The sequence below is a fragment of the Nannizzia gypsea genome, genomic scaffold, assembly GCF_000150975.2.
Source record: "Nannizzia gypsea CBS 118893 supercont1.6 genomic scaffold, whole genome shotgun sequence".
NCBI classification, from domain to species: domain Eukaryota; kingdom Fungi; phylum Ascomycota; class Eurotiomycetes; order Onygenales; family Arthrodermataceae; genus Nannizzia; species Nannizzia gypsea.
In genome coordinates this window covers 501,119-526,038 of record NW_003345196.1, presented here as the reverse complement: position 1 = coordinate 526,038, position 24,920 = coordinate 501,119, and the positions used below count along the sequence as shown (strand labels likewise).

Here is a 24,920-nt window from a genome sequence, read left to right as displayed (position 1 = left end):
CCGCCCCTTTTGATCGCTAGCACACCAGCTCAGCCTCTCTCGATAGCCTGTCGCACCGAAGGATCTTGTTTCATACGACAGATCCAGCTCCGTGATGATGAATACGAGTATCCGGTCGAGCGAGTATTCTTATAGAGACCCGCGGTACTATTCTTCCTCGTCCCTGGGGAATGCGCACAAGACGCTTGATGGCTACGGCGGAATGATGCACTCAGACGACGGCGAGGGCTCACGGTACAACCACAACGCTGTATGTCTATCCCTATATCCATCCCTATGATGTCTCTGTTTTAGTATCAAGGTCAATGATGGTCGATGACGGCCAATGTCATGGTAAAGTCGTGGTCAATGGATGCTGACTCGGTGCAGCAGCTCTCTCGTGGCTCCGTGCTGCTCAACGCCAACGATCCGGTGTCGATGCACCTTCTCGCAGAGACGGCCATCGGAGACAGCCTGCACTTCGAGGTGCTTTCGTTCGAGGAGGTCGAGGAGCTGAAACGAGAGCTGGCGTTGGCTCAATCGCGTGTCGAGGGCGGGAAACGAAAATTAGCGCTGGAGCTGAAACTGCTGGAAGCTGCTGAGTCGCTCAACAGACTCTACGACGACGGCTCGAATCCGGTGAACGGCCATGGGTACGGACATGGACATGGACACGGGGACCAGCATGCGTCAGACGAAGAGCTGGCTATCACACGGCGGAAATGCGAGGAGCAGGCGCAGGAGATAGCAAAGCTGGAGCGCAGGGCCAGTGATATTCGGACGAAGATACTCGAACACACGGCCGGAGTGCTGCAGATGACACACAAGGGGCTGAAGAAGAAAAAGGGTTCAAAGACGGACGACCTCTCGTCGACATCTGATGATTTGAACGGGTTGGACCCGTACGGCTGTGGACATGAATTTGACCATAGGAGCCTTTACCGGACGGCCGACTATCTCGACCACCATGGCGGTGCACCACCCCGAGACGTGCCTAGCCTGGAGCCGGATGTTGAGTCTACCTCTGCAGACCTCAGTGGGTTGCAGGATACACAGTCGAAGCTCGAGGAGATGACCTACCGGCTGCATGAGATGCTCACACAGATGAACACCGGCCAAGAGGTTGACCCCATCCCTAAGATAGTCACCAACAATGACTCCCCGGACCCTCTGGCCACCGTCAACATCCAGGTTGACTATCTAGAGAAGGGCCTGGAGACGATTGCGCTGCATCAAAGCCATTCTTCAGACCATTCTGCCCGTGATCTGGATGCTTATACCCCCGAAGATGATTCTGCTTCTACCAATGCTACGATTGACCGGCTAGATTCCTTCAGTCGACGGCTCGACGAAGCTCTGGCAGCAGCTGGATCCAGTAGACAGCCTACCAGCCCGCACATGTCGACTATCAGGAAAACCATGGCCGAGCAGCTAGAGTACCTTGACTCTGCCGTCACGGACGTCGAGAAGCGGATAGACAGCCTGGTCGAACAAAAGACCATCCTTGGAATCCAGATCCAACAGCAACGAGACCTCAACTCCAAATCTGATGCTGAGCGTGATGCATATATTGCTGACCTTACCGAGGATCTGACCAAGCTGCGCAAGGAGTTGGACAAGTCTCATGCTGCAGACGAAAGCTCCAGGGCTGAGATAGCCGTGCTCATGGACCAGTTAGATGCTGCTCGACAGGACTCCATGCGTCAGGAGCAGAAGCGTAGCATCGGGGAAGCACCTGAGGTACCTCATGAGAAGGAAGCCCTTATGAAAGCCGAACAGGAACTCGCAGAGAAAGTGGCTCGTATCTCTAGCCTCGAGTCTACGATTCATGAGCTACGCTCCCAGACGGATGCCCACTCCCAGGAAGCCCAGCTTACCCGTGAAACAGTCCAACATGATCTGGCTGAAAAGACCTCTCTCATCTCCACCCTACAATCTTCTCTCCAGGAGCTACACTCCCAGGTAGACAGCCAGCTCGGCCAGATCAAAGAAGCCCACCAGTCCCGCGAGGAAGCCGAGCAAGCTCATGCCAAACTCCAGACTGAATTCTCTGAGCTCGAAAGTGAAATGGTCCGCATCCAGACAGAGCTCACCTTCGCCAGAGCAGAGCTCGACAGCGCCTACGGAAGTAGATCTGAACGCGCCGCCGAAGCAGCCGCCAACCCAGCTGTGCAGCGTGAAATCGACAATCTCCGTGAACGAAACATGGATCTAACCAGCCAAATCGCAACGTTGAAATCAGTACAGATGAACAACGCCAACTCAGCAAGCATGGGCGCTCATGAACGCATTCAGATGCTCGAGCGGGAGCTACGTGAGACTATCGAAGACTACGAAGAACTGACCAAACAGAGCATTGAGTTTGAAAAGGAGCGAGACAAGTTCGAGAACATGATCGATAGCTATAGAGACCGATGTGATACCCTTGAGACCCAGCTCGGTGACGAACGCATCCAAAACCTAGGCATTAGAGATGGCATGACGGTCGAAAACACATCCATCACTGTGCTGAAGAGCGAGTTCAAGAAGATGATGAGAGAGACCAGAGCGGATAGCATCAAGGCCTTACGGGTACGTTGACTTTTTCTTCCTCCTTGCGTAACCTTTACTGACATCTTCCAGGCTGAACAAGAAGACCGACGACGTCTTGAATCTATGCTCAGAGCCATGAAGAGAGAGCAGAGCCTAAAGAAGTCGAACCTCAGCCAGAGCACCTTGGCCTCATGAGGCTTGCACTACATAGCGACTTATACGTATCAGGATTTTCGCCGGAGTTGAGTATTTGATGATGGATTCTCCCTTTTCCATTTCTTTTCCTTGGGCAACTTGGCGTGCGGCGAGGCTAGACGTTATGTGATGCATTCTTTCCAGCACGATTTTTCTTGGATAATATACAACGATTAAAGACTTATTCCGGGAGTTACAAAAAGGGCAGTATCTTGTCCAGCATGTTCTCAATTTTTTTTACCTCTTCCTTTTGTTCCCTTTTGTTTGGTGATTTTGGCGATGTTGACTTTTTGCTTCCGTTGGCTTGAATTGATTGACTGATTTTGATATTGTCTTGCTGCCATGTATACCTATCCCCTCCCCCTTTTGGTCTCGTTCCTTCTTTGGCTTCTACTTCATCTTCTATCTTTGCTTCTATTTTTACCTTATTGTTATATATCATATGCTCCTTCCTATGCGCACGTTACTACTCGGCTCTTCTTTTGATTGTTTGTTTTATATATACGACCAAATACCCAGAAATGCATCTCGGATATCCCGTTTACATGACATGGCTTGCTTGTTCTCTCCCTTCACTCATTAAGGTCAGTCGATCGTTTGAAAAATCCCGAGTCCAGCAGTCGTTGAATAATTGGCTGGCCTGGCCAAAATGACCCTACACAAGGGGAGGCAAGAGCCCTTCTCCATTGTCAATCCGGACTTTGATCGAATACATGTCCGGCAGTCTGCATACTCCGTAGACCGGCCCAGCGGGCTTCGACGAGTTGTTTCCGCAAGAGTATTGAGTCCTCACCTGGATTCATCCGAGTCCTTGCCCAGCGAGCATAGCTCTCTCTACGATGCTTTCCTGTCGAGCTACGAATCCGAACATAATAACGGACCGCCCCCGAATGCGAAGAAAGACGACGTAGAGAGCTCAAAGACAGCTGGTGCCAGCCACTTGCAAGAACTGCGCACCTGGGATAGCGAAAGAGCTCGATGTCGAGACAGACTTGCAGTGCCCTCGTTGGAGACTATCTTCGAGAACCAGAGTGTATCTACTCATCGAGCTGCATCGTCCCGGTCACGGTTAAGGCCATGTGCATCGGTTGATGTCTCGCTGAATACAAAGACTTCATACTCGGGAGTTTCGTTCAGGACACAGCTCGTGTGCTGGAATCAATACGGATCAAAAATATATTCTTTTGACGACAACGACATACCTTCGTTTCGACCTAGATTCTCTTGTACACCGCTTGCTCCTCGTGAACGCCGCCATTCATGCAGTACATTCTCTTCAGATGGAAGTTTTGAGATCCCCCGCTGGTTCAACTGCGTTGTGTCTCCAGCAGAACCTACTCAGCCTATACATCCTCCTCCGCATAGACCTAGTACTCCCCCTGGTGTTCCGTCCTTTGGTTCACCAGAAGCTCTAAACTACGACTTATCTTCTTTCTCGCGTTCAGCTCCACGAACAGGCCAGGGCAGCAACAGGTCATCGCCGCAAACTAATCGAAGCCCAGCTGGAGGAGAAAGGGATGATGATGGATGTGGTTGTTGTGGCATTGGCTTTCAGCGAGCTTTCCGTGAGACAACGTCCTACATCACATATCAGCCTCCTGAACGCCTACCCCCTGGAGTTCTCGCAAGGGCTGATGATGGGACTCTTATTCGAGGGAGGTTTGGTGCTCGAGCAAGCGGACATGGCATTGGTGCCTCAGCATGCTTAGAGAACCATCCTTTTCACCAGAATCATCTGCCTATTGCACGGACAAAGGATACGGATATCAGGCTGCCGCCGCCAGCTCGACTACGGCCCAGCACTTCCCCCAACGAGTTTGGTGTCTGTGTGTCATCAACTGGTAGTCCAATCTCACTTCCGCGGTATAGATCGTTGCTTGATGACCACAGGGTTCTACCCGCTCCCTCTACCCCCGTCCGAGTTTCGTCCGCAGCCCATACTAAAAATCCGACTACTCCACCACGACCTAGAGAGCAGATGGTATATTCACGCCCTGTGTCAACATCGGCTTCAGCCAGGAATGTCACCTCCTCATCCAGAACTCAGCACGCCAGTGCGCCATCTTCCAGCCAGAGCGGCTTACTACGGCTCTGGAATCTCGTTTCATTAAACGTAACCAAATGCTGCTTCGGACTGGGCGCTGACGACGAACACGAGAGACAGCGAGGTACACAGATGCAACAAATGTCGAGTTCCCCCACCAGGCAGCCATAAGCATAGCAATGGCAGATATCGACTTGAGCATCCTAGGAGAAGTTGTATCAAGTTTGCTTCTTGGAGTAGTCTTGTCCTACGTTGTCTAGGGTATCTCCCTGGCATTAGCCGGCAGCAATATCTATATCAAGCGCAAAAAGGGCTTCTGCTTCTGAATTCTAGCTGGATTCCTGCAGCTGTACTTATTTAATAACGAGTAAATAAAGCCTCAAGTTTCAAGTATACGAGCCCATGCAAGAAACAAAATCCCACGTAGCCATCTCCATCTTCTACCTTCCAGATCTTCTAGAACAAACATGGGGGTCAACTCAACTCCGAAGTAAACTACAAGCATCCAAACTCGAACTCTAGATTTTGCCGATTGCTAATCTAAACTGCGGGTGATCAACGCTGTTTCGTCCATCCATAACCCATGTCCTATATGCGATCAATTTAGGTCAAAGCGGTCGGTTTACTCCGAAGACCATTCTCGCTTTCTCCCTCAGTATACAAACGTAATAGTTCCCCTCCTCCGTGGTACCTCCTGATCAACATAATTGAAATAAGGGGGTAATTCTCCGGGGCAACCCATGTCGGTGGATTGTTTCAAACGTAAGAGAATGAATGGGATGTTTGCGTGGGGTCAAGTTTCTACGTACATGGACTGCATGAGTTTTGATGAAGGATGAATTGGTTATGAAGATCATTTACTGAGGTTGGATTTGCAAGGAAAAGAGCCGAGGTGGTAAAGTAGATAGATAGGATAGATAGGTAACTGAACAGGTTGGTATCGCTGATGCTTGCTGAAGGATGAAAAAGGGGTGAATAAAGTTGATAGAGCGAGAATAGACGCAGCGTGTCATGGTAAACAAAACGGAAAAACCAGAGAGAAATGGCGGGAATAGATTGCTAGTGGAAATGGAACCAGAACTACTCCAACCCGTATATACGCCACCAAAATACAGTATACATGCAGGGGAACGAAGAAGAATAGCCGTCATCATATACACAGTGGAGCAAAAAAAATCGTCCGCTATAGTCCGTCGAAGAATTGGCATGCTTCTTCGAGTTTCTTCTCGCCGGCTGCAAAGTCCCATCCGATAATGCGGGTATCCTGGCTTGCGCAGATGAGCTTACGTGCATCAAACTGGATCTTTAATATTCCTGCTGTCGGAGGAATGGCGGCCTGATGTCCCGCTGCGTCTATATTGGCAGGCACTTGGTTTGCCTGTGCTTGGGGGTCTTGGCCTTGATGCTGGTGAGCCGGGGCTGGAGGCGGGTTGGTGCCTGCTGTTTGATCAGTCGGTTGTTGCGGTGGTAGGGGGTTGTGGGAGGTGGAGGCTGTTGCTCCGGTTGCATGGGTGTTTGCATGGTGGTTGTGGCCTTGTGTAGCTTCCGTTGATGCAGGTCCGGCCTGCAGGTTTTCATTGGTGGAAGTAGTAGGCTCGCTAGCTTGTGTGCGAGCAGCGGCGGCCGCAGCTGCAGCCGCTCTAGCTGCCCTGATAGCTTCAGCCTGGTTTAGCCTCTGCCCGATTACCCATTTGCCTTCTTTATCCCTCATCCAGATGATGATGGATTCGTCATACGAGCCAGAGACAATTCTGGCCCAGTTGCTTCCACCTCCTCCAGGGGGGATTTTAGCACCCAATGCCATAACATCCTGTGGTAGTCTGGATCCCGTGTTTGGTGGCGGGCGGTTGCGGCGGGTCGTTATAGGGTTCTCATCAATGTCTCCACGGCGTCGGGCTTCAAAATATTCCTGGTCAACTGCTAATGCTTCCAGTCTCATTGTCTCTTCTGAACCAGGAGGATCTCCAAAGCCGGCTTGGACAGTTCGGACAAGACCCGAGTGACCCCTCAGGCAAGCAACCTCTGCCCCCGATACGTGGTCGTATATGCGGACCGTGTCATCATTGCTGCCGCTTACGATGCGTTGATTGTCAAATTGGATACAGGCAATTCCCTTATTATGGCCTAATATGGTCTTCAAGCAAGTACCACTATGGATATTCCAGACCTTGATAAGCCGATCACCAGACCCGGAAACAATTTCATCCTTGTCAATTTGGATGGCGTTGACGGCAGCCCTGTGCCCGTCTAGGGTTATGAGCAACGTGTAAGGAGCCAGGGGCTTGATCTGCTGGTTGGCTATCTGGGTCTCTAGTGTAGAAGGTGGGATTGCTGCAGTATCTATGATATATTCTGGGTATCGTGGGCCGGCTCCCTTGGTGACCCTAGGATAGTCTGCATCAGTAGGCAACAGGGCATTCCTGTTGAACACCTTGATAGTCCTATCCTTTGAGCAAGTCACAAGATACCGCTTGTCGAAGCGCAGGTTGAGGACAGAGTCAAGGTGTGCATTGGGAAGTTCGTGTATCTTTTCTCCGGTGGAGAATCGCCAGATGATAACGCTGCGATCACCGCTTCCGGACATGATAACATCTTCCTCCGGGCTTGCATCAAATTGTAGACAGAGAACGGATTTGGTATGACCGGCCAGGGGCTGACCCCTCAGCCGCAGTGTTTCCAGATCCCAGACTCTGACTGTCTTATCCCTGCTGCCGCTGACCAGCCATTTGCCTGAAAACTGAACGACATACACCCTCTCACGATGGGCCTCCCACGGCGCATCTGGGTGGGGCAGCTGGAAATTGGTGAACCGGCCATGACGCCAGTTTTCCTCCAACTTCTGACGCTGCTTGTAGAGGTATGCCCAGTTCAAGGTGGGTCCGTTGCGGGACCATACAGCAGCTGAGGAGTAAGGAAGAGGCGATCGATCGTCTGTGAAGAGTGAATCAAAGCCTGGAGAGTGCATTGAAGGGTCCAGAGAATGGGGCACATTACACTTCTCGGCGAGCCGGGCAGCCAAGCGTGATGGGGAGGAGATGTCCATGGGTGAGGTGGGCTCCACTGCTGCTGCAGCATCATGCATTTCATGATCTCCCTCAGTGTCTGTGGGGAGCCTGCCTGCAACCATCTCCGCTGGCCCAGCCCCAGCACGGTCAGAGGCGAGTGCACGTCTTTTGAGCTGCGGCTGACCAGACTCCGACTCCGAGTGTCTGTTCCTGGATTTCCTGCCTTGCTGCTGCTTGGCAATCTCGCTTGACTGGCGGTGGAACTCCCGAATCGAGCTCATGTTGAGTCTCCATCCTTCCTTGATGTAGAGTCCCCGCCAGAGCCTGGAATCGAGGATCCTGCTGCGCCATGGTTTCGAGGCCAGAGAAGCCGTCAGGAGGGTGGTGGGATCGAGATAGGAGAATATCTCGGCTGTTATCTCCGGTGGTAGTTTCCGTACGGGATCCATATGGAGTAAAGGGGTCAGACGTTCGATCACGCCGGTGATGGTGGATGTCCGGAGCGTTCTCAGTAGCATATACACCAGTTCTGTGCAGCGTTAGTCAAGACACATAATCATTGAGAGGTAGAAGAAAACGTCCGGGAGGGAGGGAGGACGGAGAGTAGTACCAGCTCTGTCAGCTTCGCTGCGCGCGAGGATCCATGCAGGCAGCTCAAGCGTGTCCTGCACGCTCTCATTTTCCTGCAGGCTCTTCGTTTCGTCTGAGTAGCCCTCGTCGATCTTAAATGAGCTCTTCGCGGGGAGAGCAGAGTAGTCCCTTGGTTGAAGCCCAAAGGAAGCTCCCGTCTCGCGTCCCATGGAACCGCCGTAACTCAGATAACCGGTTTAGGCTGTGTTCAACTGGCCGCAAAACACCAGCCAAAGATCCCAAAAGCGGCGAGGCAGCAAAGCAAGGCAAAGCTGCAGGAAGCAAACGCCGGGGTAGTAGACTTATGGCAGGTTATGCGATGTCTCCGGGAAGGCTGTTGTTGTGTCTCTCTCAACGGGGGGAGGCTGATGTTTTGATCCTCCGGCCGAAAGCGTTGCCAACGACGAAGATCAGCCGGACCAGGCCTCGCGGTCGCACCTTAGCCGATCCTGCCCAGCCGTCTCACGGTCTCACCCTCTCCCTGTCTCTCCGTATGGCCGTCTAATGGCCGTCTAGTGTCCGTCCTGTGTAGGTCTTTGTCGTCGTTATATTTGCTGTCGTCGTCGTCGTCGTTTCTTCCTTGTTTATCTCTGATGTCATGTGTCATGCTTAGTCATTATTCTTACTAATCTCTTACTCATCCTCTGACTCAGCTCTGACTCATCCGCGCTAGCCCCTTTCTGAAACGTCGCCTTCAACCTCCAACCTTCGACTTTCTCCTTAATCCCGCATTTTTCACGGACGACGAAGCGACGAAGAAACAAAACGCAGCGACAAGACGATCAGAACTTCTCAGACAGCCGGGGACGCTCATTGTGCAGGGAGTCCTTGTCGGCCGCAGCCCATAAAACCTCGTCCAGGGGCGTCTGCTCTGCTTTGCCCGGCGGTGCGTGATCTTGTGACTGCCACCTCTCGCTCGCCCTCCTTATCTCCCTTCGCAACGGGACTCGCCGCTCGCTCGTTATCGCTAACGGCGGCGCATAGCATACAAGGGACAGCTGCACCCATCGACCTCCGCCGCTCTCCCCATCTCCCGCTACGCTTCATTCTCTGTACGTCCTCCTGCTATATATCGGCCTGTCGGTGTTGGACGCCTCGCGAGGGACGGATAGTAACAAGCGGCGTCTCGACGATCTCGGCAGTCCGTCTGCGCGCGGCTCCAACGGCGTGCATACACCAAGACCGGCCGTATACGAGCTCGCTCCTTTACCTCCTTTTTTCTCTGCTCCTGCTCGTCTCCTTTACTCTCCTTTTCCTCGACTGGCGGACACGAATTATATCTCCGAGAACACCGGCCTTTCCCTTTGACTCGTCCTTCCTTTCTCAAGCGGTCTCACGCCCGGCCTACACACCAGCTCGAAGCTGCCAAAAGAGAGAAGGAGATAGAGGATCAGAAGCGGGTAGCTTTGTCATTTAGCAGGCTCGACAAACGTCCTGATCAGCTGCGGAGCTTTGCTGGCGCCACCAAGCTCCATTTTCCAGCTGCTCGAGCCACCCCACCGCCCAAAAAGCCAGCGGTGGCGCTTGTCTTCTGCGACTCATGCTTTCGGTCCTCGCGACGGACCAGGCTTTCTGGCCAGAGTAATACTAAGGCTACCTTCCTTCATTTGTCGCTCCCTCTCTCTCTCTACCTCTCTCCAGTTTTTTTTTTTTTTTTTTCCTTTTGCAGTTTGGTTATCCGGGATATATAACTGGTGGTGGTTGTTTTTGATATTATCTGGCAAAGATGGAGGGAATGAACGGGAATCACATCATGGCGGAGGACAACATCATCAACCGGCGAGGTGGCGAGTCGCTGTTCCAGAACTGCAGCAACCTAAAGAAGCGGTTGGCGGAAGTGCCTGGCTTCGAGCCTCACTTGGCCGAGATGCAAGAGTTGGATAGAACCAGCGAGGAGAACGACCCGGTCGCCTCGGTGTGGAAGTGTCTACGGCAAGGGTATCCCCTAATGACGATATATAATGCCACCCACCCTGCAGAGCCTCTCTCGATCGACGAGAACAAGCTGCAGGAGAGGAACAGACCGAAGGCCGCCACCTTCAAGTTCCTTCAGGCCTGTCTGCAGGTGCTCAAATTCCCGCAGCAGGAATGCTTTCTCATCACAGATCTTTACGGTGACAGCACCACCGGGTTCGTAAAGGTACGTCTACGCTTCATCTTGGCTCCCTGAGCTTCTATAGAGTCCGATCTAACATAAGGTGCATCTCAGGTCATAAAAATGGTCAACCGCGTAATAGACATACTCGAGCTTCAAGGCCAACTGTACAAAGTCTCGCAGTCGACATCCCTGCCTTCCGAAGGTGGCAAGGCGAAACTTACCCGGAGAGAACACATCCTGAAGGAGATGCTCGAAACCGAACGAGACTACGTCCACCATCTTCAAAACCTACAGGCGCTTAAGAAAGAGCTCGAAGAGACCGGTGCTCTGACCGGTGATGTCAGCCATCAGATCTTCCTCAACCTCAATAACCTGCTCGACTTTGCTCAACGGTTCCTCATCCGGATGGAACAGCATAGCGCACTCCCAGAAGAGACCCAGAACTGGGGCGATCTCTACCTAAACCACCACAATGGATTCCTCCAGTACGAGCCATTTATCGCCAACCAGCCCCGATGTGATCAGATATGTCAGAGAGAATGGGACAAGATCCATACCGCGCCACGATCCCCTGATCTTCAGCAGATGGTTGCCCAGCTGTCAACTCTCAATGGCTTCTTTGTTAAGCCGTTCCAACGTCTTACCAAGTATCCTCTTATGCTTATTGTACGGCATTCACTTGCTACCTTTTTCTTTCACATAAAAACTGCAGTAGCTAACCCGCTTATCTATAGGAGCTTCGAAAGCAAACAGAAAACCCTGGTCTCGATGCCGACATTGGCGAGGCTGTTAACATGATCCAAGTAATCCTAGATGACGCCAACCGCGCGATCGATAAAGAGCACCTAATCTCCGCAGTCGAAGACCTTTCGCAACGAGTTGAGGATTGGAAAGCCCTCAAGGTCGACCAATTCGGTGAATTATTGCGATACGGAACGTTTACCATCCTGAAAGGCGATAGTAGCAAAGACGCAGAAAGAGAGGTTCGTATAATTCTCTCCGACACCAATTCACAGGCCTCCTTGCTTGGAAGCCGCCGGAGCTCCTTCACTGGTTCAGTCATCCACCTCCTTTCAGCAAACTCCCACCGCAACTGGAGCTGGAAACAGCCCAAGGACCTTAAATCCATTTCTGTCTTCACTACACCAACACAAGCCGCCCATCCCCTGGAACTCCTGTCCCCTGATCATTCCGCAAGCACAAAAACACTTGAATTCAATACCCCCCCTCCACCTGGACCCGGACACGGCTCGTTTGAGAACGTCACAACTTCGCCATCCAAGCCTAGACGATCTATTTCTTCTATCTTTTCCCTTTCGAAAAGTAGCAAACATGCATCATCCCCAATTACCCCTTCCATACCCCAGCAGCGCCTCAGCAAGGCCCATGTTCGAAACAATAGTGGAGTTGAATCTGAGGACGGGCGTTGAAAAGGGCTACCCAATATCACAACAATATACCAGAGCATACGTGTTGAGGTATATAAATACATCCAGGAATGACAAGAAGAAAAAACTTGAGTCATGGCTCAAAATTAATTTTTAAACGGCCAGACAACCAAGTTTTCATCTCCAGAACATATATCAGCATAGATTCAAGTTGCTTAACACTTGAATCTTGTCATTATTCTAAAAATATTAAATTATGATACCCTATCTGGATATCTGCTTCCATAAGTACTGTTTGCTTTCGTCCAATCTCCTGCCCTGGAATGCCCCTGAATCACCAACACACCCTGGCTATGACTGAACCTTGGAGCGTTTGGATTGAATATATCGCTAACTCTTTTTTTCGCATTCTAGTATCACATATATCTATTCGAGCAGATCTTGCTCTGTTGCAAAGATATCTACCCGGCCAAGCAGAAGAGCAAGCTGATGGGGAAAGAAAAAGTCGTACCAAACCCCAAAGTGAAACCAAAGCTCCAGCTTAAGGGCAGAATTTATATGTCAAACGTTACTGAAATACTATCTCTTTCAAAGCCAGGTTTGTTCTATCCAGATGCCACAGAAACCCTCTTTCCATTCTAACAATACCCATTAGGATCATATAAGATACAGATATTCTGGAAAGGCGACCCGGGTGTTGTCGATAACTTCGGTATCCGCTACCGGGATGAGGATACAATGAATAAATGGTATAAGGATATCGACAAGCAACGGGCTCTTCAGTCACACGAACGCCCGTCCTCCAAACACCACGGCACTTCAGAGACAGAATTCACATACCTCAGGAATACGCCCAAACCACCAAACCCTTACCAGGAGGAGTATAGCACGGAAGAGGAGCTGTCAAGAGAGCCGACCAACACCTCCTTATCAGAATTCTCCACATCACGAAATGCATCCAATTCGAGCTTACGGGGACGCTCTGCTACTAACGGAAGTGGAGGCTCTGGTCATCGACCGCAGCTTCCAATGCCTAGTGTTCCTTTAACCGTACATACCCAATTCTCCCCTGGAGCTATATCCCCCGGCGAACGCAACGGTCCATCCTATTTCTCACCTACGGGAGAGGCGCCCCCATCAACGCGGTCCAGCTCCCAATCAACGGCCTTCTCGTACTCGCGTGGAGGAACACCATCAAATGCATGGACCGAAGCGGAACAGAACCGATACACCGCTCCAGCCATGCCAAGGTCAGGCTCTCGAGACGGGTCAGGAAGCAACCCGTACTATGGTAACGGCCCTCGTAACGCCCAGCGGCCGTCACTACCTCCATTCTCGTCGAACCAAAACGGGCAGTCCGGATCGCAGTCTCAAGCACAGGCACGGATGAGGTCAGCAAGCAGTCCCGACATCCACAATGGTGTCGTACCAGACTCCCGCCGATACATGAACGGCGGACATACCATGCAGACTGTAGATAACGTACCTGTACCTCCGATACCCCCACACATGGCAAACATGCGAGCTCCCGTAAACAGGAGCCAAACCAGTTCTCCCACTGGGAACTCCCTTCCAATACGCTCCGGCACACAATCGCCCAATTTACAACCACCACCTTCCCGCCATGGCCACGGCCACCCACCACCATTGGGCTATAACTACGAGTCACACATCCCCAACGGTCGACCACCACAACAACAACCTCCAACCTCTATGCCTCAATCCTCTCCATTCGACGACGACTCTCAAATGCCCAGTCAGCTCAAGGCCAAGATCAACTTTGATGATAACTACGTCACTCTCGTGATCGCGAGCAACATACTTTTTCGCTCACTCACAGATCGAGTAGACGCAAAACTAGCCCGGTTTACTGACCGGTCTATTGGTGGTAACTCAGCCCGACTACGATATCGAGACGAAGACGGCGACTTCGTGACAATCGATAGCGACGAGGCTGTCCAACTTGCATTTATGGAATGGCGCGAACAGCACCAGCATGCGCTTGCCACCGGCCAAGTAGGTGAAATCCAACTATTCTGTCAACCGGTGGAAAATTGATCCACTTCTTCCTTTTCCTCTCTCTCTCTCTTTCTCTCTCTCTCTCTCTCGCACCATCTATTCATCCACCTATCTACCCACCTAACTACCGACTTGCTTGTCATTTGTTTTATTTGTTGTCAATAAAAGAAAACCCAATACCCCCGTTCGCTTGATTATTCTGCTTTGCTTTGTCTTGTTCATCATGTTGTCTGGCCTTGCTGTGCGTCTTTTTTTATCATCGTGTATTTCTCTCTCTTTTCTCTCATGTCATATCATATATCATATCCGTTCAAAATATATCACGGATGCAAAGGAGGAAATCTTGGCTCCTGGAGATTTTTTTTGATTCGATAACTATGCCATCTAGGTTATTTGGACCTGAAGGAGATGTATGTGTCGCTGTTACCCGTTACCTGTTGGGAGGAAGGAAGTAAATAAGTCCAACGAAACTAGTATTTTACAAAACTTCAAACAAACACCATCATCCAGCCACTGTACCCCTAACTAGCCTACCTGGCTTTTAATATGGTTCGTGTCAAGATATCATTCACTACATTATAGTTGTTCTAGTGAGACGGGTCTTTCGATATATACAACAAGATACTAAGTATTCAGGTTGTTACTCCAGGTCTATCTCATTTCAGAACACATCGAACAGCCGCCGCAGAAGGATAGTCCATGCATTTCTCCCCTGATAAGACAATAGGTGCTGAATCGCATGATGGACTCCTACATGGAGTTAGTTAAAGTAGCTCTCTTTCACCGTTTCGACCAGGACAAGACATACGTGTATGCTGTGCAGGATGCAGCTCTATCAATCTGCAAAGACTTAATACTATAGACACCATTAGTTCACGACTATATACCAGATAACCATCCGCACAAAGGATACACATACTCCAGCGAGCGTAAGTCGTAGCACCCGTTATCAGCCGGGACGAGAGATGGAGCTCCCGCACACGGCCTTATTTGATAGATATGCGCCTATAAAACGGTAAGCCACGGGAACACATAGCAATCAAGTAGAACCAGCAGTTCAACGTACTCCATATATCGGGGTCAAGGGAGCAGCCACAGCACAAGGAAGCATCAGAAACCCTGGTATCAACAAGGTGTTGACTAAGTACTTCATCTTGTCCTGATAGGGTAGCTAACTAGCTGGGTCGTGATTGTAACAGGTTATTAAACAGCCCTATACCAAGTAGACAAAATAGTAGAGAATAGAGAATAGAACACCTGCTCTCCCTGGGCTAACCCCGTCTTTTAGATGCCATGTTGGTGTAACTTTCCAGCAGCCAAAGCGTGATGGCAACGGATCAACGCCTACGCGAGGTCAGCTCTAGATTGATCTGCGACTTTTGTGCAACCGCAGCAGCAGGAAACAAGAGCTCTTCGTAACCCATGAGCCGTCTATCTAGCTTGCAGCTTACTCTCCAGGCTCGCTTATGATTTAACCAGCCTCCTTGCCTGGTGGTGCGTGGGGTATAAAGTGAGTTTCTGGTACTGGACATCTTTGATGCAGGAGCAGTGATGGCAATCTAGATATCGGGATCAAAATGTATGCTCAGAGAGAGCCCTGGCCTCTTATGTCGGTTGTCTGTCTTGATCAACTGTCTTCATGCATGTAGTTACCCCCCGGGCCTTGCTGTGTGATGTTGACGTTGGTTAACGAATAAGCGGCCAAATGTCAATATCCACCATGTAATATCAACTATCCTCAACCAACTTCAGAGAACCCGAGTATCAACCTGAAGACATATCTCCCGTTAAGATGGCATCCGCAACTCGCTTCAAGCTGATCTTCCACGTCCCCACGACGGCGCTGGAGGCCTGCAAAGCCGCCATCTTCGCAGCTGGTGCAGGCAAATATCCCGGCCCAGGTAACTACACCGAATGCTGCTTCACCACCGTTGGAACAGGCCAGTTTCGACCTGGAGACTCAGCGAATCCGCACATCGGCAGCGTAGGGGCGCTCGAGTACGTTCAGGAGGCGAAAGTCGAGACGCTCTGTGTTGGTGAAGAGGTCGTTCGAAACGCCGTTGCTGCGCTGAAGAAGTGAGTGAATCACGTCCAGCCATGAATAAATGAATGAATGAACGAATGGATAATTGATTAATATCTTCTCTGACGGTCTAGGGCACATCCATACGAAGAGCCTTCATATGAGGTTTTCAGGATGGAGGATTTCTAGAGTTGCCATGAAGTTGACTCGGTTGTATGTATGAATATGTTATGGCCCCGTAGAGTGCGGACACGAATTAGTGAAAGAAGGCTGAATGAATTATCTGTCTAGGGTATCGAGAATAGGGGGCTATATTATTGAATCAAACATTATACATTTAAACGCTTCAGAAGACTTGAAGACCAAAGAACAACCGGAATATTCACATAGAATACATATCAAGGCAAGGAAAGCCTGCATGTATATAAAAATATCAAAGACCGTCCAACCATCCATTCCCTTCCCAAACGCCATCGCTCATAGTGTCGTAGATGCTCCAATTTGGTTATTTTCCTTACTGAGTGGATATGATTTTATATCCGAAGTTTCATCGTCTCTCGCTCTAGGACCTCTGACTCGCCTCCGTCTCCTGTCCGTCGTCTCTCAAGGACCCAGTACTGAGATCCAGACTCGTCGGTGCCTCTAACGTAGCTGATACGTTCGCCTGCATTGGTAGAGACGTTGCTTGGCTTCTCGTCTTCCATGCGTAGCGAGTGTCTGTTTGGGTCCCAGCTAGACGAAGGCCGGACACTGTCGGAATATCTCCTGATAGACCTTGGATCTTGGGTAAATTCCTTATCGGCGTGGATGGGACTGTTCAGCTCCGAGCCGCCGCCGTAATTCATTAGTCCGCTGCCTTGAACCGGCGAGCCTGTGTCGTAGTAGTGGTTCAAGCTCCCACGGTTAGGTTGGGTAGCTGAAGGTGAAGCGGCGCCCTGACTACCTCCTGTATTGCTGCGTAGGCTGCCGTTGCTACCGCCCCAGGCTCCTCGCCGCAGTTTCATCAAGGCACTCAGTGATATCTCATCCTCGGGAACTTCCATATCAACTAGCTGGGCTAGCGGCGGTTGCTGCTGCTGCTGGCACGAATGACCAACATGAGCGCCTAGGGAAACGATTGAGTTGCGAGTACTCCATTCGCTCCGCTCGGTAATTGGGGTCAGACTGGGTTCTCGAAAGTTCTTCCGTCCACTGTGGTTTCGAATTATGCCTTCTGCGCCGGGTGCACCGAAGTAGCCGCCATACACACGCTCCTTGTCATCGCTGCCGTGGGCATGGGCATAAAAGCCAAATTCTCGGCCATAAAACCCTTCATCGTCATGCTCCAGGACATCTGCATTGGCTTCGGCGATAATTGGATCGTCGTCTAGACCGTCTCCATCGTAATAGTCAAAGTCGTCTAGCGAGTCATCCATGCCGAGAGCATCAGTGTCTACTGTCTGGCTCATTCGACTGTCATCTGTTGTCAGGCATGGATCAGTTTGAGACTCCCCCTCTGGCAGAGACGTTTCACTTAGACTTGCGTTCCGTTCAAACCTCCCCTTGCGAGCAGCTTCATTGGCTGCCTGGGCCAAGGCACTGTGGTATGCTTCTAGGTTCCCCTTTGTCAGTCCTTGGGATTGGGATGGGGGTTTATCCATCGTGTGGGCAGGCCCTGCTGCCATGACGCTGTTCTGCGGCATTGGGTGGCCATGGCTTGCACCGGATGTCATGGTCGACTCCTCGGATGGGGCCTGAGGAGGAGGCTGAGCCGCTCGTCTTTTGTTATCGTACAGATAACTCGACTCGTCGTCAAAGATGGATTCGTCGATGGTAGACCCTTGCATCTCAGGGGGTAGTTCGCCAAAGAGGCCGTCGTCATAGTACAGGTCATCCTCACCGTTACCCCTGGAAGCTCCCTGGGCCGTGGTAGGCAGTTCAGGGCTCACCGCAGCGGCCGGAACGGGCTGAAATCCGGTATACATGGATAAACCAGGCTGATTTGAGGACATGATGAACCCTGGAGGCATCGAGACCCCGGTATTAGCCATGGGGACGTAGGCACTGTTCCCAGGCGGGCTTGTAGGGCTGGACATGACGGTAGACAGCGTAGGAGCATATGACTTCATGTAGTTCTGCATGGCTGAGGATGCACCAGTCTCATATTCGTCTATGGAGTCAGCATCGGCGTTGACACCGGGTATCTTCTCCTCCAGCCCGTCGTCGTCCATCATTGCATCGTAGTCAAACTCATCAGAGTCCTCGTCGAATTCACTTCTCCTTGAACTAGCCCCCATCGCTCTTTTCGCAGCTTCCTTCTCCTTGTGCCTTTCTTCCATCAGCTTCTCCTGCGAAGACGAGGCAGCGCCTGCCATGTCGAAGCTGAACCGTGATGCACTGCTGGTCAAATGCCGCGGAAGGCCCAGGGGAACGAACGAGGGATCTCGCACTGATCCGGGCTTGTACCGCATGGTGGACGGGGGAGATCTGGTATGAGTAGACGAGGCATCTTGAGAATTCTGTCGCTGGTGCTGCTGCTGCTGTTGCTGTCTATCGGCTTCGGGTTTGGGTGTCGGTGGTAGGGAATAATGCTGGATCTCAGCTTGTGGTTTCGGTGGTAGCTCGACAGATGCTCTATTCATCTGCCTATACGGCATCGAAGCCATCACCTGCGTCTGTTGGGCCTGCTGCTGCGGCATCTGGGGTCTGGGAGGATTGTCGGGAAGCTCTCTGACCTGTCGTGAACGAGCATTGCTGCTATCTACCATATTCGATCGAGCCCGCGGCACCGAGAAATCATGGACCAGACTGCCTCTGATCCTAGGGTCGTAGTCGTCCGGTAGAGCTGGGACGGTCAACTTGCTGATACTGATATCCTCTGGCCTCGAGCTGGATAGCTGAGCTGACCGTCTCCTGGCCAGCAAAGCCATGGGATTCAGCAGGTTAAGCCTCGTCTTTGTCCCCTTTGACGACGGTACCTCCACCACTTCCTGGCCATGGTGGTGCTGCTGGTGTTGATGCTGGCTCTGGTGCTGGTTCTGCTGGTGCTTCTTCGACAGAGCGTTGCCTGACTCTCGCAGGAATCCCCTGGACTCGGCCGCATAGCTGCTGCTGGTGGTGGTATCAGGCGAGGGCTTCGAGGAGGACCGGCTCGCAACCGCACCAGGCGAGTATCCTCCCTCCCCCATGCCTCCGCCCTTCAAGCTGTCTGACGGAGACGAGCCTGAGCCTTTACCCAGCGTCCATCTCCAGGTCGATGAGGACCGAGCCGTGTTCTCTGGCCCCGCCGCCTGGTAGTTCTGGCCTTGATTTTGGTTCTGGTTCTGGCTGTTTAGCTGCTGGTGCTGCTGAAAGCCAGCACCGGCGCCCACGCCCACGCCCGGCGAGTTCTGCGTGCTCCCATACATGGACGAGACATTCGAGTGATAACGGTCGTTTGCCAGCCAGTTGTCCCTCAGCTCGTATTCCGTCACAACGATTTTCTCTTCGGGCGACGGTGGGACAGTTTTTCCCGGACAGCAACAGATCTTCTCGTCTGAGAACCATTTCCCGCTGTTGAAGGCTGAGTTGAGGTCTGGCTCGGCCGTCCAGATGCCAGACTCGAAGATGCCGTCTGTCAGGGCCGAGTTCGAGGCCGTGAAGGAGTCGCTGCTAGGCCGGGGCGGCGGCTGGGAGGAGGCGGCCGGCGGAGGGGCGCAGGCAACACTGGACGGGCGCTGGTCGTCGCGCCGGATGTAGGTGAACATTGAGAGCTTGCGAGCTGCTTGTAAGGAGCGGTTTTGTTTTATTTGTTTATCTGCGTCTGGTCTATGGGTTGGATGCAGCCATTCTCCGGGGTGTGTGCTTCGTCTGGCTGGGATTAACTTGGATATGTTGCGCGGCTGGATTTGGTTACGGGAGGCGACAAATGGTTACGAGATAAGACAAGAGATTAAGAGATCGATAACTGGCAGAGCAGAAGTAGGAGAGATTAAAGGGATATAACTAGCAAAGAGAGGGAAGAGAAGGGAAAAAGGAGGTTGTTTCCAACAGATTAAAGGAGAGGATGACTGGCGCAGATGCGTCTGCAAGTAAATAACAAAATAAAAAAAATAAAAATAAATAGTTAAATATAACTTAGCGAGTTAGCTTGCTGGTTTCCAGGGGATCGAGGTTAGTTGCTTTAGCCACAGCCTTGCAGGGATGTACATACAGACGCCTGCGGGAGACAAGTTGGTAGTTGGTAGTTGGTAGATGGAGTTGCTGGTATTTGGCAGATATTTGGTAGACATTTGGGGAGATATTTGGCAGATTTGGTAGATGAGATGAACGAAATTAGGCAGAAACGGGAGACACCAACACCAAAGCTATGCTATATTACACCGACTAGAACGATTAAATGCATAAGGGGAAAAAGGGCAGTAAAACAGTAGAAAGAAGAATTTAAGAAAAGCACCGTCGTGCTTGGAAAACAGCCGGCAGAAGTCTACTGGCGAACACTCAGTCTCCATCGATCAATCATGTCCCGTTGTCGAGGATCAATCATCTCCTGCTGCCCACCGGCGGGATACATGCTTGCTGGGTTATACACGAATCCATTCGTCGGATAGCCGAAGCCACCGGCACCAGTGCTGCTGCCCAGCATGCCCGAGCCGTTCAGCGTGGCCGGAGCGGTGCCCGGTGGCGGACCATGGCTGTAAGGCAGCATTGGGGTGCCGGAGAGACGACTGCCGGCCATGGCAAGTGGTGACGAGGTGCTGGCCAGCATCGAGGCGCGTGTAGGAGGGAGGTTGAGTAGAGAGTGCGTCGAAGCCATGGCTGCTGGTGTCCGGTAGCGCACGTCGAGCTCTGAGTGCGCACTTGCGAGGCCGGGACGAGCCGGGTGTGCCTGTAGCACGTTGGCCATACTCTTCCGGGCGTGGAATGGAAGAGATGTCGCTGATGCTGAGCCGGTGTGTAGCCTAGCTTCGGCTTGCAGGCGCTTGCGGCGCTGGCCAAGTGTTTCTTCCTCTGGCTCTGCTGGTTGTGCCGCCGCCGCTGACGTTAATGTTGATGTTTCTGGAACACCTTTGGCCTTCTCCTTGTCGGCGTTGTCGAGGTCTCCGAACTTGGATATCAGATCGTCGAAGTCGCTGCCTCCCTCGCGAGCCTTGAGACGGCTCTTCCGCTGTGCAAGCGTCTCCTCTTCGTCTCCGCTCTCCTCGTTGCCGTTCATATTGCTCGTTAGACCTGGAATATCCAGCGTGTATGCTGCACTGGCCCGTTTATCGGGACTGGGGTCTCTCGGCACAAGGTTGCGAGGTGTACCTGCTCGGGCCGTGTTCAGTGGCTCACCCCTGATCCTAGCCCGCCGTCTGCTCAGTGGCTCACTCTCTTCAAGCACAAGCTTCTCCATCAGTCCCAGCGGCCGGTTCTCGTCATGGAGTCTGCTCTGCTCGGGGAACAGTACACCAAGCGGGACATCGTCGTCGTCGGCTTCGTCCTGAGCTGTACCCTGGTTTCCTTCCCAGGCGAGTGTCACTCGTCCCTTGTCTCGCTTGTCTCGCTGACGTTGTGCAACACTATCCAGTTCAAGTAGAGTCGAGTGCATTCCGTTGGGGAACGCAGTGGCGGCCGTCCGGGTTCTCATTTTTTGCTCATGTTTTCGCATCTGCAGCTCGGCAAGTAGAGTCGTAGGCGGTCCAAAGATCGGTTCATCATCCTCTTTCTCGTCATCACTATCTTCTTCGTCGTCCTCCTCTTCCTCTTCACCTTCTTCATGCTCTCCCGCCTCTCTCAAGGGTGATGGGGTCCTAGAATATTCGTGGGTGGCATGCTCGTCGAAATTACTGCGCAAAGAGGTACTTTCATCGACATTGTCCAGCATCTGTCCGTCCGACGGAGAACGTACATGACTACCCGCTTTGGTGGTAGAGGACACAGTTCTATCAGTCATAGTTCCATCAGACTTCACCAAGGCTCTCTTTTTGTTAATCTTGTTCTTCGGCCTTTTCTGCTTGTAGACATCTGCGCCTAGATGGCCGACTATAGGGTGGTCTGTAAAGGCACTGACGGGAGCATGGGCAGCAGCATCTAGTATACTGTCCAACGTAGCAACAGCCGACTCTCCCTGTATACGAACATCAATCTGGGTCTTAGGAGCGTCGAAGAAGGCGCTTGCACGTAGCTGTGGAGGAAGATTGGAGAGCCGCTTGCTCATTCTGTCTCCCGCATTAGAACTCTGTTCACCATCTGTGATCCAGGCAGCGGACTTGCGTGCATCCGGGGAGATTGAGTTGATCAGTTGTGTACGTCGTTTCTCTTGCTCGGACATTGCAGGCTTGCGGGAGAGCCGCTGGGGCAAGTTGAGCATCATGGGCACGGGGGCTGGGTAGTAGACGATGTCCTGGCCGGGAGGAGGATTATTGTAGTGTGCGGCTTCGGCTGCGAGAGGAGGTTTCGAGAGAGAGACGCCGCGAGAGGGAGGGACTTCTCTGATATGTGGTGTATAATGGACGCCGTCGAAATCTTTAAACAGGTTTGTAGACTGCTGGTAGGTGTCTCCAGACGCAGCGCTATCCGGCCGTTCTTCATGTTGGTGCTCATGCTGCTCATGGTGCTCGTACTGTTCGTACTGTTGCGCATGCTGCTGTCCATATTGTACTTGTTGTTGTTGTTGCTCGTTCTGTAATTGCTGTTCATGCTGCAACGGATGCTCCAGGCGGTGCTGCTCAGGGGGAGGCGGTATGGTGGTAGGAGCCATCTCCGCTGCACTCTCATTCTCTGGCTCGATGATATGAGCCAGTCGAGACGCAGATGAACCTGACCGTAGCCGCGGCCTGTTTAACGAAGACTGTCTCGACAGGCTCCCATATCCCGACGTAGCCATAGGGCCAGCAATACCAGCAGCAATGGAAGCGCTGGGAGAACCAGGGGAGGCCTTCGAATTGGCGATGGAAGCCCCTGACGCCGCCCTCGACCGAGGCAGAGACATGCGGTTCAGCGTATCCAGCACCCTCTCGGCCTCGACTTCCATGCTCATACGCTCAGCAGATTTCTCGAGCCTCTCCACGTTACCGACATAGGCACCCTGGATCGACTGCAAGTCGGGCGTTGGATGGCGTAGAGGCGTTGAATTTCTCCGGCTGCGAGGCGTCTGCATCACTGGCTCCTCAGGCTTGTTCTCTGTCTCAGGCTTTTTTTCAGGGGTTTTCGCTTTCTCGACGGGCACGGCGTATTCGTCTGCCTCGACCAGCTCGTAGCTGGCGGCTGTCGGGCCCATGATGGCCGTCGTCGCTGTCTGTAGGAGGGATTCTGGTGCGGTGCTGGCGGCGTCTCTGTGCGCTGAACCGCCGAAGTTGTCGAAGTCGAGCGTCAGTGGCGCAAAGGCTGGTGACTCGAGGACGGGCGAGCGATCTGAGGCATCGTCGGACGCAGAGGACGCAGCATCGAGCTGGTCCGTCTGCGCGAGGGCGTTGTACATGGTGTTATAAGCGGCTGTGCGCTGGTGGTTGTCTCTGCGGTCAGCGTCTCTGTCTCTGTCTCTGTTTCACTGTCCGTGTCTCTGTGTCTGTGTCTCTGTCAGCGCCCCCGGTCAGCCAGTCAGTCAGTAAACCAGCCAGTCACTGTCAGTCAGAGAAGAGAAGAGAAGACGGAGCGAGTGTCATTATCCGCTTCGCTTCTCTGCCTCTGCGGCTTCTCTGCCTCTCGGTGTTATGGTTCTTGGATCTGGCTGAGTCCAACGGGAGTGAAGAGAAAAGTCGACTCGCCACTGGTGGAGATGTTTCAGCGTCGCCCGCAGCGATCTATATGCATGGGTGGACATGTTAAACAGTTGGTATTGATATCGGCTGGAGTACTTGTTACTACTTGTTTGTGGCTATCTGTCTCTGACGTCTACGGAGTGCGTACGGGGCGGATAGGTAGAGCATAGGCAGATATATCGGCATAGTCGTCTGTCTATCCATTTGCTTCGAATGGCCCATGTCGAAAGAGGCCGGCAGCCATGAAACCAGCCGAGATGGTCTCGTCACTTCTCAGGGATCTCTCTCTTCGAGTGGCTTGGGGGTACATCTCCCGGTTGATCTGACGATTCGCCTCCATCCGATGGTGGCCACCTGGAAAGACAGTTTGGTGCAGTCGACTGATCTACAGGCACACGATAACTAGAACAACTGTGGAAAATGGCCTACGACGATCCTAAGAAGAGTTCGCGTTCGTTAGATGATATTCCTTGCTTTCCCAAGAACTACAGTACGTTTCCAGAAGCAATATGACTCGACACCTCTTCCCCTGCCGGTCCTTCGATAGCAATCTCGAAATCAATATGAGAAAAGTGGGCCAGGCATTGATGTTATCGCCCTCATTCACAAGCGAGTTTCCGGGGAAGATAGTTATCGAAGTGGAGTATCCCGGCACTCTAGTAGAGGGAGTCATGCCTTTTGATATCGACCGTCAAGTATGGTAATCACCGAGCTGATCAACTAAATGGACACACCTTAGTCTTGGGCAGTTACCCGGTGATGCACTCAAAGCTGTTGGACGGCATTATCCTTGCCATCACTGCTGTACGTAGGTAGAGAGTTGTCGATATGGTTAAATATTGTTTAACCCCTTTCGTGTTTCAGCTTACACTGCCCTACCGCTCTAGCAACCCTGGGATGCATTGACCTTCTCTAGACCTCAGTGGACTCACGCGGGTCTCCAGTCCCTCGCCCCTTTCCAGGTACTGCCGTGAGTACTAGTGGCTCCTCTTCACGATGCCCTGTGCAGCAGCTGGCCCCTAAACGCTAACCTTCTTTTCTCCTAATATATTGCCCATATGCTTTTCATATTGTAGACAGGATTGCTGGAATTTGGGGACCAGGGGTCTGCTGATAGGTCTCAAATGGCGCGGATGTACTCAGTGTAGCCATAGCGACAAGGCCAAAGACGGCTTTCCAGGTATCAACATCACTCTCTCCCTCGATGGCTCGCTCTATGGCCAAGCAGTATTCCCTGTAGGACGTCTATAGCCCCATCCTGCCAGACCACTTGGGGCGGCCTACTCCTTTGGCTCATTGTGCTTTAA

General features: G+C 52.1%; 9 protein-coding genes across 9 annotated transcripts; 5 read left to right on the top strand and 4 right to left on the bottom strand.

The window, feature by feature from the left end:
* Positions 1 to 94: 94 nt before the first annotated feature.
* On the top strand, positions 95 to 2,706 carry MGYG_06801 (involucrin repeat protein; the record flags this gene model as incomplete). The annotated part of the gene is made up of 3 exons (XM_003170762.1): positions 95 to 250; positions 370 to 2,550; positions 2,602 to 2,706. The coding sequence occupies 3 exons, from the start codon at positions 95 to 97 to the stop codon at positions 2,704 to 2,706; spliced, it is 2,442 nt and encodes an 813-aa protein (XP_003170810.1).
* A 649-nt stretch (positions 2,707 to 3,355) lies between these two features.
* Positions 3,356 to 4,921, top strand: MGYG_06800 (hypothetical protein; the record flags this gene model as incomplete). The annotated part of the gene is made up of 1 exon (XM_003170761.1): positions 3,356 to 4,921. One exon carries the CDS (start codon positions 3,356 to 3,358, stop codon positions 4,919 to 4,921), a length of 1,566 nt encoding a protein of 521 aa, XP_003170809.1.
* A 1,012-nt stretch (positions 4,922 to 5,933) lies between these two features.
* On the bottom strand, positions 5,934 to 8,555 carry MGYG_06799 (sulfur metabolite repression control protein; the record flags this gene model as incomplete). Its single annotated transcript, XM_003170760.1, has 2 exons — positions 5,934 to 8,284; positions 8,366 to 8,555. 2 exons carry the CDS (start codon positions 8,553 to 8,555, stop codon positions 5,934 to 5,936), a joined length of 2,541 nt encoding a protein of 846 aa, XP_003170808.1.
* A 1,583-nt stretch (positions 8,556 to 10,138) lies between these two features.
* Positions 10,139 to 13,929, top strand: MGYG_06798 (hypothetical protein; the record flags this gene model as incomplete). Its single annotated transcript, XM_003170759.1, has 5 exons — positions 10,139 to 10,525; positions 10,595 to 11,149; positions 11,218 to 11,871; positions 12,286 to 12,469; positions 12,527 to 13,929. The coding sequence occupies 5 exons, from the start codon at positions 10,139 to 10,141 to the stop codon at positions 13,927 to 13,929; spliced, it is 3,183 nt and encodes a 1,060-aa protein (XP_003170807.1).
* Positions 13,930 to 14,546: 617 nt separating this feature from the next.
* MGYG_06797 (hypothetical protein) lies at positions 14,547 to 15,043 on the bottom strand (the record flags this gene model as incomplete). Its single annotated transcript, XM_003170758.1, has 4 exons — positions 14,547 to 14,640; positions 14,699 to 14,746; positions 14,810 to 14,895; positions 14,957 to 15,043. The coding sequence occupies 4 exons, from the start codon at positions 15,041 to 15,043 to the stop codon at positions 14,547 to 14,549; spliced, it is 315 nt and encodes a 104-aa protein (XP_003170806.1).
* A 639-nt stretch (positions 15,044 to 15,682) lies between these two features.
* MGYG_06796 (hypothetical protein) lies at positions 15,683 to 16,102 on the top strand (the record flags this gene model as incomplete). Its single annotated transcript, XM_003170757.1, has 2 exons — positions 15,683 to 15,966; positions 16,048 to 16,102. The coding sequence occupies 2 exons, from the start codon at positions 15,683 to 15,685 to the stop codon at positions 16,100 to 16,102; spliced, it is 339 nt and encodes a 112-aa protein (XP_003170805.1).
* Positions 16,103 to 16,446: 344 nt separating this feature from the next.
* Positions 16,447 to 19,638, bottom strand: MGYG_06795 (hypothetical protein; the record flags this gene model as incomplete). Its single annotated transcript, XM_003170756.1, has 1 exon — positions 16,447 to 19,638. The coding sequence occupies one exon, from the start codon at positions 19,636 to 19,638 to the stop codon at positions 16,447 to 16,449; it is 3,192 nt and encodes a 1,063-aa protein (XP_003170804.1).
* Positions 19,639 to 20,357: 719 nt separating this feature from the next.
* On the bottom strand, positions 20,358 to 23,333 carry MGYG_06794 (hypothetical protein; the record flags this gene model as incomplete). The annotated part of the gene is made up of 1 exon (XM_003170755.1): positions 20,358 to 23,333. The coding sequence occupies one exon, from the start codon at positions 23,331 to 23,333 to the stop codon at positions 20,358 to 20,360; it is 2,976 nt and encodes a 991-aa protein (XP_003170803.1).
* Positions 23,334 to 24,033: 700 nt separating this feature from the next.
* MGYG_06793 (hypothetical protein) lies at positions 24,034 to 24,864 on the top strand (the record flags this gene model as incomplete). Its single annotated transcript, XM_003170754.1, has 4 exons — positions 24,034 to 24,103; positions 24,353 to 24,417; positions 24,530 to 24,583; positions 24,757 to 24,864. The coding sequence occupies 4 exons, from the start codon at positions 24,034 to 24,036 to the stop codon at positions 24,862 to 24,864; spliced, it is 297 nt and encodes a 98-aa protein (XP_003170802.1).
* Between the last annotated feature and the right edge of the window lie 56 nt (positions 24,865 to 24,920).